The sequence below is a fragment of the Fringilla coelebs genome, assembly GCF_963513975.1.
Source record: "Fringilla coelebs genome assembly, chromosome: 12".
Classification (NCBI taxonomy): Eukaryota; Metazoa; Chordata; class Aves; order Passeriformes; family Fringillidae; genus Fringilla; species Fringilla coelebs.
The window spans coordinates 4,437,513-4,456,745 of record NC_140038.1 but is presented as its reverse complement, the minus strand read 5'-3'; the positions used below and the strand labels follow the sequence as shown (position 1 = coordinate 4,456,745).

At 53.8% G+C, this 19,233-nt stretch overlaps 1 protein-coding gene across 1 annotated transcript in view; it reads right to left on the bottom strand.

Annotated features, from left to right (window-relative positions):
* Window positions 1-19,233, bottom strand: part of HCN4 (hyperpolarization activated cyclic nucleotide gated potassium channel 4) — a 99,685-nt gene that overhangs the window by 26,991 nt on the left and 53,461 nt on the right. The window contains exons 3-4 of the mRNA XM_084213647.1: window positions 12,383-12,544; window positions 3,416-3,634 (exon numbers count right to left, since the gene is read on the bottom strand). Of these exons, the coding sequence (XP_084069773.1) occupies window positions 3,416-3,634; window positions 12,383-12,544 (381 nt within the window). The remainder of the gene's footprint in view (window positions 1-3,415; window positions 3,635-12,382; window positions 12,545-19,233) is intronic.

Genomic DNA, 19,233 nt, shown 5'->3' with positions numbered 1-19,233 from the left:
TCCCCACCCTCAAGGTTACAGAGCACTGGGGAGGAGGAGAGGCTGTGCATGGTGACTTGACAGAAATGCTAATCCAGCTGAGCTGCAGGATTAGGGAAATAAATTAATAGGAGAACCTGCAAAAAGCATGAAAATAGGAGACATATCTGGCTAGTTCATTCCTCTCCTGGGCAGGGAAGCCTTCCTCTGATGTGAGCCACAGTTACACAGCCTGGGGGGGAATTCTGCAGCCCGTGATGGAGTAAAGGCTGGAGCTGATCCATGAACAGCTGCAGAGGGTCTTGTACTCCTGGCTCCTCTCCTTGACCCCCTCCACCAGCACCTGCACCAGCTCTGGCACTCATGGGCTCAAAGATAAGCTCTTTCAGCCCCCTGATGTGACAGAAAAGGAATGTGGGAGAAGAGGGGAGCTCAGTGAGGCTCTGGGAAGGTGTGCCCAGCTGAGCACAGTGCCAGGGAGCCCTGGGTGGGAACAGGCTCAGTTCTTGGTCAGAGCTGTCACATCCATTCAGGTACAACACCACACTGCACAACAGCACCTGGGGACATTGTTCTGCCAGAATCCCTCAGGAAGGAGCTGTGGTGATGGTGTCTCACATGCAGGAAATGTGCCAGGATATTGTGGAATTAAACTCCAGGTGAGGTTAAGAGAGAAGATCAGCTCCTGATCCTGCTGCTGACTCTGTGACCATGGGACAGACAGGTCCCTCCTCACTTTGCCTCTGGGGCTGGAGGTCAAAGAGTCCCTTCAGAGAGCCCCATCCAAAGAGCTGTTCCCATCTGGAGGCACAGGGCTGGCCCTGCACCGTGGCTGTGCCCCCTCCATGTGCTGGGAGGGCTCTGTGCCACAGGGGACTGTGCCCTGGTACCCAGGAACTCAGCACCTCCCTGGCCTGGAGGGGGGCATTCCCTCTGAATTCCCCATGGATCCTGCCCCCCATGGATCCACCCAGCTGCCCTGCCTTGCACACCCAGCACAGCACGAAGTGAGAGGCTCCAGGGACTGACAGGACTGGGATTCAATATCTCAGTGTTCAGAGAATCCAAGGCAGAGTGAGACAAGCCTGCTCCTGAAGCCAACAGACAGCACAGCTTGGCTTTTATTCCTCTTTTCCAAAGCCCTGCTTGTCCAAGGGAAAAACCAGTGGGTTGGCAGAGGTCTGGACAATCTGAAACCTTCCCAAAAACCCACTCCTGAGCCTTGTCCTGAGGGTCCCACACAGCAGAGCCTCCCAGGGCAGTTCCAGCTATAACCTCCTCTCCTGTCTGTGTTTGTGCTGTTCCTCTTTCTCTCCACTGTGTCCCTTTCCTTGGCCACTCCCAGCACAGCTCCCCAGGCCCCTGCAGGCTGAGCTGTGCTGAGGGACAGGCTGAGCCCACAGGGTGCTCAGCAGAGGTCTCTCAGTTGCTGCTGGCTTCTACCAATCAACCTCCAAACTTGTTGAGATTCTTTCTCTAATCTGCTTCAGCAGACACTTTGTCCCAGGAGGACTGAACTAAATTGAGTTGCAGGGCTGCAAATCACGCAGCAGCCTCATTTTAATCATGGCTATTCAAGTGCTAAGGAATGCACAAAGTAAATACATATTTGTTTTTAGGCCATCACTTGTCCCATTTGCAAGAGGAAAATGAATGTGCTCCGTCCCTGAAGCAGGATAACTTGGGAGATGAACCTGCCACAGGAAATACACCCTTGGTTCCATCCTCTCCCCTCTGCCAGAGCTCCTCTCCTGGGTCTGTTAACCCTCTCACTCACATCCCCACGTTCTACCAAGGCTTTCACACTTCCCACTGTCCCTGCCACCCCCTCTGCAGTCCCTGCTGCCTTCCTGGGCACTGATTTCCCTGAGCAGTGCCTGGGATCCGAGTCAAGCTGTGCCCTTGTGTGAGCACAGGCTGGAGGCAGAGCCCGGAGTGCCCAGTGCTGCAGGTGCAGTGCTGGCTGTGCCAGCCTGCCCAGGTGGTTGGCTTTGCAGATCAGTCCTTGACTTCTGTGCTACTTCAAACACATTTGAATAAATACTCTGCATCCTGAGATTTGATCAGCCTGCACTCCCAGTGCTGCAGTGTCCTTCTCTCTGGCGTGCCCTGCTCTCCATGGGGATCAGCCTGGCTCAGCTGTGACACAGAGCTAAAACTCTGGATGCTCTGGATGCATGCCAGGCCTCCACACTCTTCTCCTGGGCATTCCCCCTCCTTTAGCTCTAGCTGTGGTTTGGGACCTTCCCTATACTCCAAGCATGAGTCAACCTCTGGTCTCCTTTGCTCCCCCTCTCTGCCCTGCTCTCCTCCCATTGGAATTCCAGTGTCTCAAACCTGTTCCAAGGTCATCCCACCTCCTCCCTGAACTTAAAATTCACCTGATCAGGGCCTGCTGGTCACAGTTTCCTCACTTGAATCATAGCTCCCCTTTCACCTAAACTGCACCTGGCAGGGTCAGAATAGGAACAATTCCTCTTCCTAATCTCCTGATCAAATGTACCCACAAGACCCTGGCCATAAAACCTCCCCAGCCCCACCAGCTGAGAGCAGCTGCATTTTTTGGATGCCCTGCCCAGCTCACAGATTCAGTGACTGTGGCAGTGGCAACCTGATCAGATGTGACATTTCTGGCTGTGCCCTCCATTCTGCAGTCCAACAATGGTTCCATTAATTCCACAGCTACCTGGGGAACCTGCTCCAAGCTCCCGAGCCTTGATCTGGGCTTTGGGGGCTGTTCTGCAGCTTCACTCAGGAGCACTGGAGTGAATAATCTGGGTACTTTTCAAGTGAGCACTTGCTAAACAAAAGCTGCACATTCTGAAACATTCACTTGGGGTTTGAAACAAGATGTGGGAAAGGAAGAAGTGACTTAAAATTTTAGGTACTGGTGACATTGATAACGTTGGTGTACAAAGACAAGCAGAGACAACAACAACAACCATCTCCCTGCCCTGCTGTTAATGGATCCTGCTGCTGTTTGTCCCTGAGGGGTGTTGGAGTGCATGGATGGGGAGGAGGGGGAATGGAACAGAGCCCTGGCCTCTCACACTGACAGTGCTGGGTCCCTGTGGGTATCACAGAGACCACCCTGGGCTCCCTCTGGGTATCACAGAGACCACCCTGGGCTCCCTGTGGGTATCACAGACACCACCCTGGGCTCCCTCTGTGTATCACAGACACCACCCTGGGCTCCCTCTGGACAGCACAGAGACCATCCTGGGCTCCCCCCAGACACCACAGAGACCACCCTGGGCTCCCTCTGGACAGCACAGAGACCACCCTGGGCTCCCTCTGGGTATCACAGAGACCACCCTGGGCTCCCTCCAGACAGCACAGAGACCACCCTGGGCTCCCCCCAGACAGCAAGGAGAGCACCCTGGGCTCCCCCCAGACAGCACAGAGAGCAGCCCAGCCCCAGCAGGGCTGTCCTTACCTTCTCCTGGTACTGGCGGCGCGAGGAGTCCAGGGACTGGATGAGGGCGGTGGCGTGGCCGATGAACATGGCGTAGCAGGTGGCCCCCACGATCATGCTGAGCATGGTGAGCCACACGTCCGACATCCCCACCGGCGCCTGCTGCCCGTAGCCGATGCACAGCATGTGGCTCATGGCCTTGAACAGGGCGTAGGAGTACTGCTTCCCCCAGGAGTCGTTCTGCAGGGACAGGGCACAGCTTCAGCATGGGGACAGGGATATGAGGAAAGCACCCCTGGCACTGCACCCAAAAATCCCTGTTGGAGGCACCTTGATGAGGGGTCTTTGAAAACCAGGAGGGCTGTGGAGTCTCAACCCCCAAATCTCTCAGACCCCCACAACTCCCATATCCCTCACTGAGACCCTACACCTCAGTGCCCCCATAGCCCCATAACTCCCATATCCCTCACTGAGACCCTACACCTCAATGCCCCCATAGCCCCATAACTCCCCTATCTCTGAGACTCTACACCTCAAACCCCTCAGAGCCCCCATAACTCCCATATCCCTCACTGAACCCCTACACCTCAATGCCCCCACAGCCCTCAGAACTCCTGTATCCCTCACTAATACCCTATACCCCAATGACCTCAACTGCACCCAAAAATCCCTGCTGGAGGCACCTCAACACAAGAAATTTATTCTTTGCTGCACAAGAAATTTAATTGCAGAGCCCTCAGACCCCAGGAGCCCAGCTCAGTCCATTTGGAAAAATAACCCCAGATCCCAGATCTGAGATCAGCACTTTGGCCCTGGTTTTTAGAGACTCCATGTGCTTTTTCCAGCAGAGAAGGCAGCCAGTGTGCCCCGCTGGTAACCTGGGATAAACCCAGACGATGCACTGGGAGATCTTCACAATGACCCACAAGTGGCAGAGGGAACTGAAGCAAATAATTTCCTCCCCTGGGAAATGGACTTGATCTGAGAACTAACAGAAAGCCTGAGCAAGGCTGCCAGCAGCAGGATCTGAGAGTGAGGAAAATCACTGCCCAGCAATTTAGGAAATGGCCAGGGTCTCTGGTCATTACCTGGAGAGATGAGAAGGGCAGAAAATGAATTTGGTAATGTCTGGACAACAAGTTCTTCTCAGTGCAAAACTGGGCTTTTTCAGAGAGGAGAGGAACTACAAATGGTTTCATTTGAGAGCAGCAACATCCTGCCAGGAGAGAGTGCTGAGACACCTTGTGCTCTCCACTGCAGCTCACACAGGCAGCACCTCAGCATGGCACAGAGAGAAAAACCAGCACAAGTTTCCTGGTGATTCTGCTCAGCCTGAGCTCATGGAACAGCTCGAGGTTTGCTCCAGGCATTTGCCATCCTGTGGGTATTATCTGCCAGCAAGTTCTTGCTGTAAAACTTTGACAAGTAACTGTTCTGGCATCACACATGGCTCCTACAAGGATGTGAAAATGCCTCTGCTGGGTGGCAGCACTGGGCATTCCTCAGCTGCTCCCTGTTCTGGAAGGGGTCAAGGTTACAGATGGAGCTCTGCAGATCCAGGGGCTGTGGCAGCTTGGAAGGTCACTGCACAGGCAGTGCTGCTGCTGGCTTGAAGAACAAGGAGTTCTCCTGTGACCTCCATCCAGAGCACCAGTGGCCAGCAGTGCTGGGAGCTCTGGAGCTCACTGGGCACCTCCTGGAGGTGTCTCACCACAGCCATGGGGGTGGCAGCTCTCAGTGCCACTGATGCCCATGGAAGCTCCTCACTGACCTTACAGGGAGCAAACAGTGACAGAGCTGGCTGGGAGCTGGGCACAGGGCTGGAACCTCTGCCCAGGGCTGATGCTTGGTTAGGAGATAAGCACATGGACAAAGGTAGCTGATAGCATTACCTGGCCAGATTCAGTTTCATTATGCAAGCCAGGCCCGATTCCCACTGCAGCAAGAAGGGCAAAGCCACACAGGTGACAGCAGAGCTGACACAGGAGCAGTGGCACAGACACAGCCCAGAAGGGACTGCTCCTGCTGCTGGTGCCAGCCTGTCTGGGCTCACCTCCCAACAGAGCAAGACCCTGGAAAAACCACCCTGCAGCCAAGAGAGAGGGGCCAGAGACAAAGTGGCCACTGGTGACTGCTGCTGGCTGTGCCCTAGGCTCGTGTGTGAGGAGCCCAAAGGAGCTGCACACAGGACAGGACAGGGCACAGGGAGTTTGTCCCCTGGCCAGGGCACAGGAAGGGTCTGGCCACGGGAGCTGCCAGAGGTGTGAGGCCAAAGGAGTGACCCCTCCTGCTCCTCTGGCTCCAGGCTGTGCTGGGGCTCTGAGCCTGGCCAAAGAAGTGCTGGGTGCCCCAGCTTTTGTGGCATTTTTGGTTTCCACCCCCAGGTTTTGTGGCATTTTTGGTTTCCACCCCCAGGTTTTGTGGCATTTTTGGTTTCCACCCCCAGGTTTTGTGGCATTTTGCAGACCCACTTCTGCTCTCCCACAGCTGCCACAGGCCTCCTGCCCTTCCAGGAGCCCCCTTCCCCCTGCCCTGCACTCCTGGCACTCTGAGGCCATGGCCCTGCACTCAGGGCATGGCAGCTGCTGTGACTTCTTCCCTGTCACATTTGGCCACTCTGCTTAAAATGCTGCATCCCTGCAAAGGTGGGAGCACACTGCCAGTGCTGTGGAGCCTCACAGTCCATGGAGCTGGGCACAGGGAGCAGTGCAGCTGCCCTGCCCCATCCCTTGCTGAATGAATTCCTTCCCCATTGCTCACTGCCTGTTGCAGGAATGCTGCTGCCCTCTGAGTTCAGTGTGGCAGTAGTTTAACAGGGCAGCACAGCTCCGCCACAGACCTGAGAGCAGGGACAAAGGAAGCTGAGGGAATTCCAAAGGGAATCTGGGCAGACAGAGCAGTAATAGCTGAGCTGGAAAACTGGCTGCCAGGCTCTTTAGTGGCTGTGAACATCTGGGTACCAGGCAGGCTGGAGGTTTAAAAGCCATTCTTCCAGCAACTTGCTGCTCAGGAGTGCTGTTTACAAGGAAGCTCGCCAGTGTTTTGTAGGAATTAGTCATCCAAAACTCTGACATCCAGCATGCTGAGCCCCTGCAGCCTGCACAGAATTCCCTGGGAATTGCACAGCTCTGAGCCCCAGCCCAATTCCCAGCAGCAGCAGCAGCAGGGCTCCTGTGAGGACAGGCTGAGGGTGCCAGACTGAGGGATGGCTGAGGGATGACAGACTGGGGGGGTGGGAGCTGCAGGAAAACACAGAGCTCTCCAAACAAACCCTGAGCACCCAGCTCTGCTGGAAGAGCACATCAAGGACTGCTCAGAGAGAGGCACTCCTGTGGAGGGGAAGCCTTTCAGAGCAATTACCTTTAGGGTACCAAGTGTGAAGAGCACTGGATGCTCCGTGATGATTCTTCACTTACAGGTCCTGGTACCTCTTTAGCTGTCAGGTTTTTTGTTTTCCCCAGGATGAGCAGACAGGTCAAGCCCACAGTACTTTAGGCCAGACTAGAAGAGGTTGCAGATGCAGTGTGGCCATGGGTTTATCAGCACCAGGTGCCTCACACTGCCACAGCTCATTCCTGTAAGAGCCATACCCTATCTAACACCCAACTACAGCAGCCCCCACTGCAGCAGGGATGCACCACTCCACAGATACTGGAGTGGCTAAAATGGCCCATCAGGGCAGGGAAATGAGGCCTTAAACTGCAGGGGGAAAATGACTCCTCATTAAGCAAATCCCAAAGCATGCAAAAGCAGAGCTACAGCTCTGTGCCTGTTCACAATCAAGAGGGGGTTATCTCAGAGGCACCAAGAGACTCTGCAAAAGGCAGTGAAATGACTTTGAAGCAGTTTCTCAGACTGGTTTGTTTGTAACATCCACACTGGCAGTGCTGGAAGGGCTTCTCTGGCATTAGAGTCTGGTCTGCTCAGATCCACCTTTGAATACTTGGAGGCACTTCCCTGGAACACTTCAAAGGCACTGCTGGGTTCTGTAGTACCTTACAGAAGCACCTGAAGGCAAACTGTGGTGTCTGACAGAGTATTTTGGTTCTGATGTACATGTGAGTGTGACTGGTTGGATCCTCCCTGGAGAGGAGGAGTGAGATGAGTAAAGACACGGAGAAGTACTGGAAGTTCTTGGGATAGGGGTGTAGTCCTATCACTGAGGTGATGAATCTTCTTTCCCTGCAGCAGGGAAATGAGGGCTGGTTTTATGAGTGCCAAGTGGTGGGAAATGCCAAAGCAGAGGAAGAGCAGCACCAGCTTTGTCACAGACAAAGCCTCCAAAGAACAGTGTTATGCCTGACTTACACCATTAACACCTGGAGAACTCAGGAGCTGTCTCTGACCATCCCTGCCCACCCCTGGAACTGCTGGGCTGAGAGAACACTCCTCCAGATGCAGTTTAAAGGGTGGCAGTAGTGGGAATGACAGCTTAAACTTCACCTTGCACAGAACCTGCCTCTTCTGGGCTTGTTTCCAAGGGAAGCTCACATGGCCTTCACCTGACAGCAGGGATCTTCTCTGAGTGCCCCTGGCCCAGTGGTCCCAGGCAGCCTTTCCTGGGGGGCTTGCCAAGCATCCTGTGCTCCTGGAGATCCAGACCTGGGCACCCACACCTTGCCTGGGCTGTGCACAGAGTGCTTCTGCCTCCTTTCCAGCCCTGCTGCTGTGCCCATCTCCTGCTGCTCCCAGCTGGCCTCCCTGGACAGTCCTGGAGGTGCCTGTCCCCCTGCCTGCCCTGGAAAGGTCAATATTCCCAGCTATGGGCTGGTCTACCCTGCCCACCCTGGTCTGGACTGGTTTTGGCCCCAGCTGGGGAGGGCACTCCCTGTGCCTGCCACCCTAAGCTGCAGGTCCCCAACCCACGGGGGCAGCTCTGCTCCTGCTGCTCCTAAGACTTTCCAGAACATGGAATCTCCTGCAGATTCCTGTCCCTGTCACCCTGGGCTGCAGGGTCCCATCCCATGGGAGCAGCCCTGCTCCTGACAGACTTTCCAGAACATGGAATCTCCTGCAGATTCCTGTGCCTGTCACCCTGGGCTCCAGGGTCCCAACCCACGGGGGCAGCCCTGCTCCTGACAGATTTTCTAGAACATGGAATCTCCTGCAGATTCCTGTGCTTGTCACTCTCAGCTCCAGGTTCCCATCCCATGGGGGCAGCTCTGCTCCTGCTGCTCCTGAGACTTTTCAGAACATGGAATCTCCTGCAGATTCCTGTGCCTGCTGAGGGAAGGCAGGAGGGCTGGGCTGGCCCAGAGGCTTGGGGGGAGCTGGGAATCACAGCAGATCTATGCAGGATTGCTCTCTCCCACACTCTGCAGCCATTCCTCTTCCCCATTTCCATCAGCAGCCCTCAGCAAGGTGCTGTGGGCAGGAGGGGCAGAGCTCCACGGGAATGTGTTCTGGTGGAGGGGAGGCTGATCAGGGTTTGCTGCCCTGGCCTCAGGATCTCTGCCCTCCCTGCAGGGTGTGTGGGTTCAGCACAGCACCCAGGGAAGGAGGCCACGTGTTCCCAGCAGCTTTCACGGCTCAGCAGAGTTCAGATCTCCGGGAGAGGAGCTGCCAGGCCAGCTCTGGGGGAGCAGCACACGCTCTGCAGCTGACTCACCAGTGTTTCCACTGTTTAATAAAGTGCACTGCAGGAAAGCTAATGCTGAAGCCCCTGGGATTGGGACTCAGCAATTAATACTGCAAACATCTTGCCCTGCTGTTTCAGGAGCCAGCCAGACACCCACTGCTTCCACGGCTGCTGAAATGGAACACGAGGCATGTGGAAAACACCCAGAGGAACCAGACTCGGGGATTTATCGAGGCCCTGAGATGATTTTGGCAACACCAGACCCTTCACAAATCCCCTGGATGAGGATCAAACCTTTAGGAAGCAGATGGGAGGTGATGAATCTTCTTTCCCTGCAGCATGGAAATGAGGGCTGGTTTTATGGAGTGCCAAGTGGTGGGAAACCCCGGAGCAGAGGAAGAGCAGCACCAGCACACTCACAGAGCATCTGGACCTCACTTCCAGCTCCCCTTGGCTGCAGCACCTTCAGAAGATTCCCCCTTTCCCAAATATGCAATCAGGGCAGCCATGCACCAGGGATATTTATTTATCTCCTCGGAGCTCCCACCAGGCTGGTGCAGAATGTCCCAAAATCCCTGGCACAGAGGCCTCTCCCCTCCCAGCTGTGTCCATCACACAGAGCCATGCTGGAACCTTCCATCCACATCCTGCCACCAAAGAAGAGCCCAGAGCTCCATTTTCTTGTTTCCTGACTCTGTGGCCTCTCTCAGCACTCCCCTCCAGATTAGATGTAAATTGTTTCACTGATATTGCCATCCACATCCACTGCTGGAACCAGTGACACGCCTGGAAATCTTCTCAGGAGATTAAAGGACATTAGTGGGAGAAAAAAACCCTATTTTTTCCCCAAAGAACTACTGCACTCTTTGTTAAATATTCTAACCCCAGGCTATTTTGGGGCTGGCATATTGCTGCACAGCTTTTGGAGTGGAAGCCCCCTGAACTCTCAGTGGGGCATCCCTCCAGTTCTTCATCCCACTTTACTGAGGTTCCATTTTCAGAGATAATGATTTTTTTTTCACTTCTTTTAAGTGGAAAAAAAAAAAAAAGGTGATTTAGCTGCAGGGAAGAAGCAGAAAAAAAAAATCTCCCAAGGCAAGTTTAATTCCCAGCTTCAGAGACTGGGAAGACAAGGCTGCAGCATGAGGAAAGCTCTGCTCTGGATAGGAGCTCCCTCCCCTGTGCTCCTGGAGCTTGCTGAGCCTTCCTGCCTCTGGAATGCAGCCTCCCCCCTGTCCCCAGCCTTGCTGCTAGGATTTGCCTCTTTTCCTCCTCTGTCTCGTGTCCTGCCACTTTTGCAGACCCTTCCCCTTGACTACAGCCGGCAGCTCTCAGCCCAGCCCGCACCTATGCCCCGAGGGATGGATGGGGAGAGCCAGGAGCTGCTGCTGCCAACAACAGCCAGACTTTGGGATGAGGGAATTGTGCTCCAAATCTGCTGCTCTGAAGCCATCCTGCCATGGCCAAGTCACCCCCAGGATGGGGAGGAGGCCACCTGCACCTCTGAGCTCCCTGGCATGAGGAGCTGAGCGTCCTCCTGGCCCCAATCTCTGACTGCTCCTGCCACACAAATAAAGAAAAGGCAGCATGGGGAAGCCCAGACAGCTGCTGCACAGTTCTGCTGGAGATAAAAAGAGGGTTCCAGGCTCCAGAACTGGCACTCTGGCAGCAGCAGGAAGAGAACCATTATTGCAGAGAGGAGAAATTAATAAATAAACAGCAAACAGATGACTTTTCCATGGCTGCTCACTCCTCCAAGCAGGAGCAGCCCATGCCCACAGCCCTGCACATGGGAGGCAGGGCAGGCTGGCACATCTTTGATACATTTTACATTTGTTCTGTTCTGCCCCAGTGCTTGGTTATTTCCTTTATTCAAGAAGAAATTGGCTGGGGGAATCTGGAGGTTAAGAACTGCAATAACAGGCAATTTTTTAAGCTTTGTCAGTTTTTGCTGCTTAATCAACTGGACATTGTCCCTTTGAATAAAAGCTCCTGAATCCTCAGCAAGATGGTTGAGCGGTACCATGAATTCGCCCTGCCTTTGCCATATGGTGTCAAACTCCCCCCCAGCAACAGCAGGGCACAGCTTGGGATGGCACTGGGCAGCCTGGCTCCTCATCCTGTGACCCTGGCTCACTCCAGGGTGGGTGGGTGGGCACACCGACCCTTCCAGGGGCAATGGGGCAAAGGGACCAGCAATGGGAATCACGGATCAGCCCCAGCCCTGTCTCTGCGACTCCAGATTCTCAGACTCCAGCGGGAAGCAGTTTCCATGCCTGCTCCTTGCTGCTCGGGGCCAGGAGAGGGAGCCTGGCTCCTGCCTTCTGCGGCTCTGCCGGGGCCGGTCCTGCTCTGAGCCCCGGGACTGTCCCTGCAGGACCTGCCCCCAAACCCTGCGACTGTGTCTTTGGAGGATCTGCCTCCCTGTCCCGGCACTGTGTCCCTGCAGGACCTGCCCCCAAACCCTGGGACTGTGTCTTTGGAGGATCTGCCTCCCTGTCCCGGCACTGTGACCCTGCAGGACCTGCCCCCAAACCCTGGGACTGTGTCCCTGCAGGACCTGTCCCCAGACCCCGGCACTGTGTCCCTGCAGGACCTGCCCCCAAACCCTGGGACTGTGTCTTTGTAGGACCTGCCTCCCTGTCCCGGCACTGTGTCCCTGCAGGACCTGCCCCCAAACCCTGGGACTGTGTCTTTGTAGGATCTCCCTCCCTGTCCCGGCACTGTGTCCCTGCAGGACCTGCGTCCCTGCCCACAGCGCCGGGAAGGGTGGGACGGCCCCGGGGGATGAAAGGAGGAACGGGAAGCTGGGGGATGGCAGTGGGTGCTGCAGGAGTGTCACCCAGGGGCTGGGTTTAGAGCTGAGAGGTGGGACGGGGAGCACAACATGTGGGATGCCCCAGAGGGGAGACCCTGCCCACTATCTCTGAGCTGGTTATTTGTATTCAATTCTTTATATATATATGTGTGTGTGTGTGTATATATATGTATAGCTATATGTATATATGTGTATATGTGTATATATGTATAGATATGTATATATACATATACATATATACAGAATATATAAATAACGTATAAAATATATATTTCTATTGTATATTATGTATTATAGGTTATATACTAGATATTATATATTATATACTAGATATCTACTATGTTACTATAGTTACTATATGTTACTATGTACTATATACTATATATTTTATATATTTTCTATTTTACATATATTTTGTTATTTATTTATTTATATTTAATTACGTATTAAGAGCTGATCAAGGGGATGAAACATACAACACCTGGCATCAGCCTCACTCTTTGGGAAGAGAGTGCAAACAGGGGGAAGAGGTAAAACAGGGAAGAAGGGAGGAAACACAAGCAGGTCCCAGCGCTCCCTGGCCGGCACTCACCACCATGCGGTTGAGGGACACCCAGCAGTCGTCGGGGAAGTCCTGCAGCATGGGCACCAGGAACTGCAGGCAGCCGTCCCAGTGGCACAGCAGCAGCATCATCCCGATGAGATTGACGATCCTCACCACGGCGCTGGCCAGGTCGTAGGTCATGTGGAAGATCTGCGGGCACACAGGGACAGGTGAGACAGCAGCTCCCCCAGACAGCCCCCAGCGTCATTACACACAGAGTCAGGCTCCAGAACCCTGCCGAAGGGACAGAAAAGCTGCACCTGCTCAGCTCAGGCACAGTGTGCAAGCAGAACCAGCTGAAAAACAGCTTAAAATCCAGAATACAGAACCAGGCAAGCAGACCCAGCTGAAAAACCAAAATACAAACTCATCCTCAGTCACCCCTCCTTATAGGAATGCGCCTCTTGTTGACAGAGTGATAAAACTCTCCTTTGTCCCCTTAAAAAGGAAATAAGCCCAGAAGTGAAAAAGGCATCTCATAGGCCTGGGGGACTTCACCTCAAACCTAAGGATAGTCAACTGGACAGGAGCCAAAAAGTCAGGCTTAGGCAATTCACTAGAAAAAGAAGAGCACAAAGAAATTAATGGCTTTCGTGAGGTGTTTCACCAGGAGCAAGAACCTCTTGCACCTAGAGCGGTTTTTCTCTGTAAAGAGTTTATTATTTTGCCTTTTATTAAAACCTTTTTGTTTCCAACACTGCAACAGAAGCCATCCTGCTGATTTTATGCCTCCAAAGTAGCTGAGCTGCCTTGGGTGAGAAATAAGACCTCTAAGAGCTTATGAGACCTTGCTTGTGGAGGCTCCTATTACACCCTCCTGCCTGCAACTTTGCCTTCTAATTTACCATTAAAAGCTCCATAACTCCTTCTATAAAACAAGCTGGTTGCAAATATTTCTGGACCTTCAGCCACTCCTCAGGAATGAACTCTATAATTCCATCTTTTAGCTGCAATGCCCTTCTTTGCTTTCTGTTCTTGCTGGATCCATGTTCCACAGTGACCCATGGTGGCAGCTGCCTTTGTACTGGGTGTCAGCTGCAGTCTCTGCATGAATCAAATGCAACAAGGAACGGCCTCCAACTCAGCAGAGGCTTCTGGAAGAGGATCTGATTCATCTCTTTTCTTGTACTCTTTGTGTTCTGCTGTTCCACTCCTGCCCAGGTGAGCAAGGAAAAGAGAGCCATGGCAGACAGGGCTGGTTTTCCTCATCTGTCAGTTCTTCACATGGAAAATAAAGCTGCAAACACAACTTTCTTACAGGTCAGAAGCAACACAGCCCCTGATCCAGGGGAGTTCAGGTGGCATCACCTTCCAAGGGATGTGAGTGAGTGTCAGGATGGTTTGTGACACAGGGGACAGGCTGTGTGATGTGTGCCCAAATCCATACACCTCCTGGCTGCTCCAACAGGGACAATCCTGCTCCTCCCCTCACCACGCACTGTGTGCCTGCCACCTTTGCCCACAGCACAGATCAGCCTCTCATCCCACAGGAAGGCAGCTCAACAGCTAAAACTGCAGGAAACCTTTGTTATCAGGCAAAGGAATCCCATTTTTCCAGCTGGAATTGCTGCTGTTGGAGCTGGCTGTCCAGTTGGAATGTCTGTCTCCATGCCCACCTCAGAGATGCCCACGTGCCCAACCCTTGCCAGGAGGGAGCACAAGGATGCTGGAATCCAGAAGGATGAATGGCTTGGATAACTGCTGCTAACTCCATGATTTCCCTGCATCCAGGCTGGAGCCCACACTGCCAGTGTGAGAAAGGCCATTTGAGTGATCTTTCAGGGCTGAAAAGAAGAATATCTCCAAAATCCAGCATGAAAGGCTGTACTAGGAAATCCAGCTCTAGCTGCTGACTCAATAGGTCAGTATGAAAGCTGAGCACATCATTCATACAGAATAATTTCTCCTGGTTTCCTCTGTTTCCCTCCCCCTGCAGAAATGATCATTCTCATTTAGATAACCTAGAGTGAATCCATCCTGTTGGAATGAGAGCCCGGGGCTGTGCTTTTAATGAAGCTGGAGCAGCAGTTTGCAGAAGGATCTTTTGTGCCACCAGGGTTTTTCTGTGCTAATGACTTTTCCTCTCACACCTCCGGGTGTTTTTCAAAGAGCTCCAGCCCTGCTGTAACCCAGGGAGCTCCAGCCAAGGGCAGGGAGAAGCCCTGTCAGACTGAGGGAGGATGTGCCTTCCTTCCTTTGATAGATAAAAAGCAGACAGCCAAGAGCCCGAGGGCATGGATGGCTCAGGGACCAGGTGATGGATATGGAGCTTCTGAGAGGAGGGTTGGGATCTATCCTAGTCAGGCTTCACTTGGTGCATGCAGAGAGAGGAGAGGGTGGATTCAGCTCCTACTCTGCACCTTGGGATTTGGACTGGAACACCAGGGTCACTGGATGGGAACAGATCCCTGAGGGTGACACACTGGGGCTGTGGCACCCGAGAAGGAGCTCAGGGATTCCCAGGAGTCATTATGATTATGAACTGTAAATGTCTGAGCTGCAAGTGAGACATCTCCAGTTTCAAATGTCTCAGGAGATCCCAGCTCCTGCCCACTCCTTGGAATACATTTGCATTCCCATGCAAGAGAAAAGCAGGAGCACTCCTGGTGCAGGAATAACTGTGAAGAGCTGGGAACAAGCTCCTGCCACTGAGAAGCTCCCAGTGCAAAGACGTGCTGGTGTCACAGGGAATTCTGACCCAGGAGTTGCAGTGCCCTCCAGCACTTCCTTGGCTCACCAGGGAAAGGAGGGCCAGGAACATTCCAGAAGGGTTGGTCCATGCACCAGCACAGGAACGTGAGTGGTAACTGCAACTCCTCTGGTTTCCATCAGGAACACTCAGGACTTTGTGTCCTGGTGTAACACAACCCAGGCTGGGTCCCAGAGCATCACAGCTCCTTCCACCCCAGCACTGCCTGTGCTTCCTGACTTTCTGCTACTGCACTGGGAAAAAGGGAGCCAGGAGAAGAGCAGAGCATGGATTCCCATTTGAAGGATGTTCATGGATATCCCTGGTTTTTGACAGACCAAAACAAGCTCTGGCTTCAGCATTCCTGCTACAAAACCAGCGCTGTCCTTCCAGCCAAAGCTCACCTTGCAATTCTTGTGGAAAGGACAGCTTGGGAAAGTGGGAGGGCCAAAACTTCCCTCCAAAAGTCACTTCTGGTTATGGGAGAGCTCCATCTCGGAAACTCCACTTGTACAGAATGAGAATGAGGTATTGGGATTGTATCAGGAGGAATCTGAAACCCTGTCAGCCCCAAATAACTGTGCAGCCTCCTCCATCCTGGGCTGCAGTAGCATTCCTCCAAGCTCAGCACTTGAGCTGGAAGGAATCAAGGACACCTTGGAGAAGTGGGATCTGGCTCTGGCAGTCTCCAATCAAGGCTGTGTGGTTAATTAGCCGTGCTGGTCTGTACTGGCACAAGGCTTAGGTGCTATCCAAACCATGGACACCACCATCCCTCTGCTCCAGCTGGGGCCACCACCATCCCTCTGCTCCAGCTGGGGCCACCACCATCCCTCTGCTCCAGCTGGGGCCACCACCATCCCTCTGCTCCAGGCTGGTCACCACCATCCCTCTGCTCCAGCTGGGGCCACCACCATCCCTCTGCTCCAGGCTGGTCACCACCATCCCTCTGCTCCAGCTGGGGCCACCACCATCCCTCTGCTCCAGGCTGGGGCCACCACCATCCCTCTGCTCCAGCTGGGGTCATCACCATCCCTCTGCTCCAGCTAGGGCCACCACCATCCCTCTGCTCCAGGCTGGCCACCACTATCCCTCTGCTCCAGGCTGGGGTCACCACCATCCCTCTGCTCCAGGCTGGGGTCACCATCATCCCTCTGCTCCAGCTGGGGCCCTGGGGCTGCCCTGTCCATGGGCACATCCTGGGGCAGTGCTGGGCAGGGCAGCAGCTGCTCCAGGCACACCCTGACAAGGCCAGCCCTTGGCACAGCCCCTGTCCCTGGCTCTGCTGGCACAGCTGGGCTGGGATCTGACTGCACATCCAAGCTGGGATCTCCACATCCAGACTGGGATCTGCACATCCAGACTGGAATCTGACTGCACATCCAGACTGGGATCTGCCTGCACATCCAGACTGGGATCTGCACATCCAGACTGGGATCTGCACATCCATACTGGGATCTGACTGCACATCCAAGCTGGGATCTCCACATCCAAGCTGGGATCTGCACATCCAGACTGGGATCTGACTGCACATCCAAGCTGGGATCTGCACATCCAGACTGGGATCTGACTGCACATCCAGACTGGGATCTGACTGCACATCCAGACTGGGATCTGACTGCCCATCCCTGCTGGCTTTGCACACTCTGGAGGTGCTGTGCCTGCAGCCAAGGGGCTTTCCCTGATGCAGAGGCACCCTGATGATCCTGGCTGAGGCAGGGCAAGCCAGCAGATCTGAGCACTGCCTCTGCAGGACTCACTGCCATCCATGGGGCTCCTGAACAGATTCTGCTCCCCAGGAAAGCACTGAAACTGCTTGTTGCCCTTCACTACTGCACTGCCAATGTGGCAGGAATTCTGTAGCTCCCCATCCTGGCTGGTCCCGAGCCAGTGCTGGTGTCTGTGCCCACACCATGGTTAATATACAACTGTGATAAATCCCCTGGGGATAATCAAGGAGCTGTGACACTGCTCCAGCTTAAAAGAAGCAAAGAATTTACTCTTCATTTATGGCTTAAAAAAACCACAGACCTGAGAAGGAAATACAAATCTCAAAAGAGAATCAAAACAGTCTCATATGCTGTTGTGAGTGCTCCAGGGTCAGAGTTAAGGTTGTTCTGCTGTGAGGAAAAACGTGTTTACTCACATTTAAGAAGAGTATTTGTGGGCTGTGGGGAAGAAAGTTGACATGTCTTTCAGTCTGCCTCTCTTTCCTTGGCTTTTGAAGATAACAGAGGTAAAGATCCATTTTCCTCACAGAGGCATTAGTTGCCTTTTCAAACCTCAGTGTTAATCTCCCAATAGACTGGGGATAGGTGGGTGCTGCAAAGAGCTTTTCTGAGCCTAAAATCCAGTTTAGCCAGATTACTGAGGGTGGCTGTGCTCAGGCCCTGCAGTAGCAGCTGCTGTGGCTCTGGATCACCCAAAACCACTCATCCTGTTTAGTCCCAAGAGCAGCCTGGACAATGAGCTCATTCCAGCCAAGGTGCAAACTGAAGGCAGCTCACTGATAAAACTGTGCTTTGGGGATCAGTGCCAGCTCTCATGGCTAATGTCACCTTCTGCACACCCAGGGTGAGCCCTGACTGACACAACTCATGGAACAGGGGAAAGCTTTGGGAGCCCCGAGGAACAGACCCATCCTGGGAAGCTGCAGTGAGGGAGAGACAAAGAACACAGAACTGGCAGGGTGGGATTCCCCAGGAGGGCAAACCTGCCTGGGCACACACAGGGCACTGAGCCATGGGACCCTGGAGCACAGGCAGGGCACACAGAGCCTGGGCACACAGAGCTGCCCTGGGCACACGAGGGGCACACAGAGCCAGGCCTGGGCACACCAGGGCACACAGCCAGCCCTGGGCACACCAGGGGCACACAGAGCTGCCCTGGGCACACAGAGCTGCCCTGGGCACACCAGGGGCACACAGAGCTGCCCTGGGCACACAGAGCTGCCCTGGGCACACCAGGGGCACACAGAGCCATCCCTGGGCACACAGAGCTGCCCTGGGCACACCAGGGGCACACAGAGCTGCCCTGGGCACACAGAGCTGCCCTGGGCACACCAGGGGCACACAGAGCTGCCCTGGGCACACAGAGCTGCCCTGGGCACACCAGGGGCACACAGAGCCATCCCTGGGCACACAGAGCTGCCCTGGGCACACCAGGGGCACACAGAGCCAGCCCTGGGCACACCAGGGCACACAGAGGCAGCCCTGGGCACACCAGGGGCACACAGAGCCATCCCTGGGCACACCAGGGGCACACAGAGCTGCCCTGGGCACACACAGCAATCAGGGCTGGCAGTGACAGGGGAGCTCCCCCAGGAATTCCAGGTGTGGAATGAACCCAGCCCTGGGCACACACGGTGTTCCAGCAAGGCAAAGCAACATCTCAGCTGCTCCCTTCCCTCTCCTGATGCTGCTGTGGGAAATACATCATCCCCTGCTCCTTGCTCCTTCCTCACCCTCCCCAACTTCCTATTTATTCTCCCAGTGGTGTAATTCTTAAGCTGTGTTAAAATACAATCCAATTTGAGTCCAGGAAGTTCCCTGTCCTGAGCAACTCCTCAGGTTTTGGTCTTTAGGAAGAATGGACACATTTTTACACTTTTTTTTTCATTGGAAGAGCAGACAAAATGCTGTTCTAGCCACTAAATTATACAAAGATAGAAACTCCAAATTTCAAAGGCAATTGTTGCTACCAACAGGCTGAGCTGGGGAAGAAGAAGAATCCCCTAAAGGAACACAGTTGGGTTTACTGACACCTTGGGGAGCAGGATCCCTTCAGAAGGAGCAGCACCGGGTCAGACATGTTATAGATACATGTTATAATATTGGCTTTTTGCACATATCAATGGATTTTAGATGTGTGGTGCTAGAGTGACTCTGTTATAAAGATCCAGTTTTTATTTCTGTGGTTATTGAGCTCAGGGCAATAGCTGCTGTCACTGTGCTGTGTCACAGCGCCTGCTGGCACGGCACAACACCCAGTGAGCACAGCATGAGCACACCTGCACACATCTGCCAGCCAGCAGCACTCACCCTCTGCTGGAGGGGATAAAAAGGGACTAAAACCACAACCCAGGAATCCACATGGCCTAAAAAAGCAGATCCAAAGAAGAGATGAGCTAAACAATTCTTGGAACACGTAA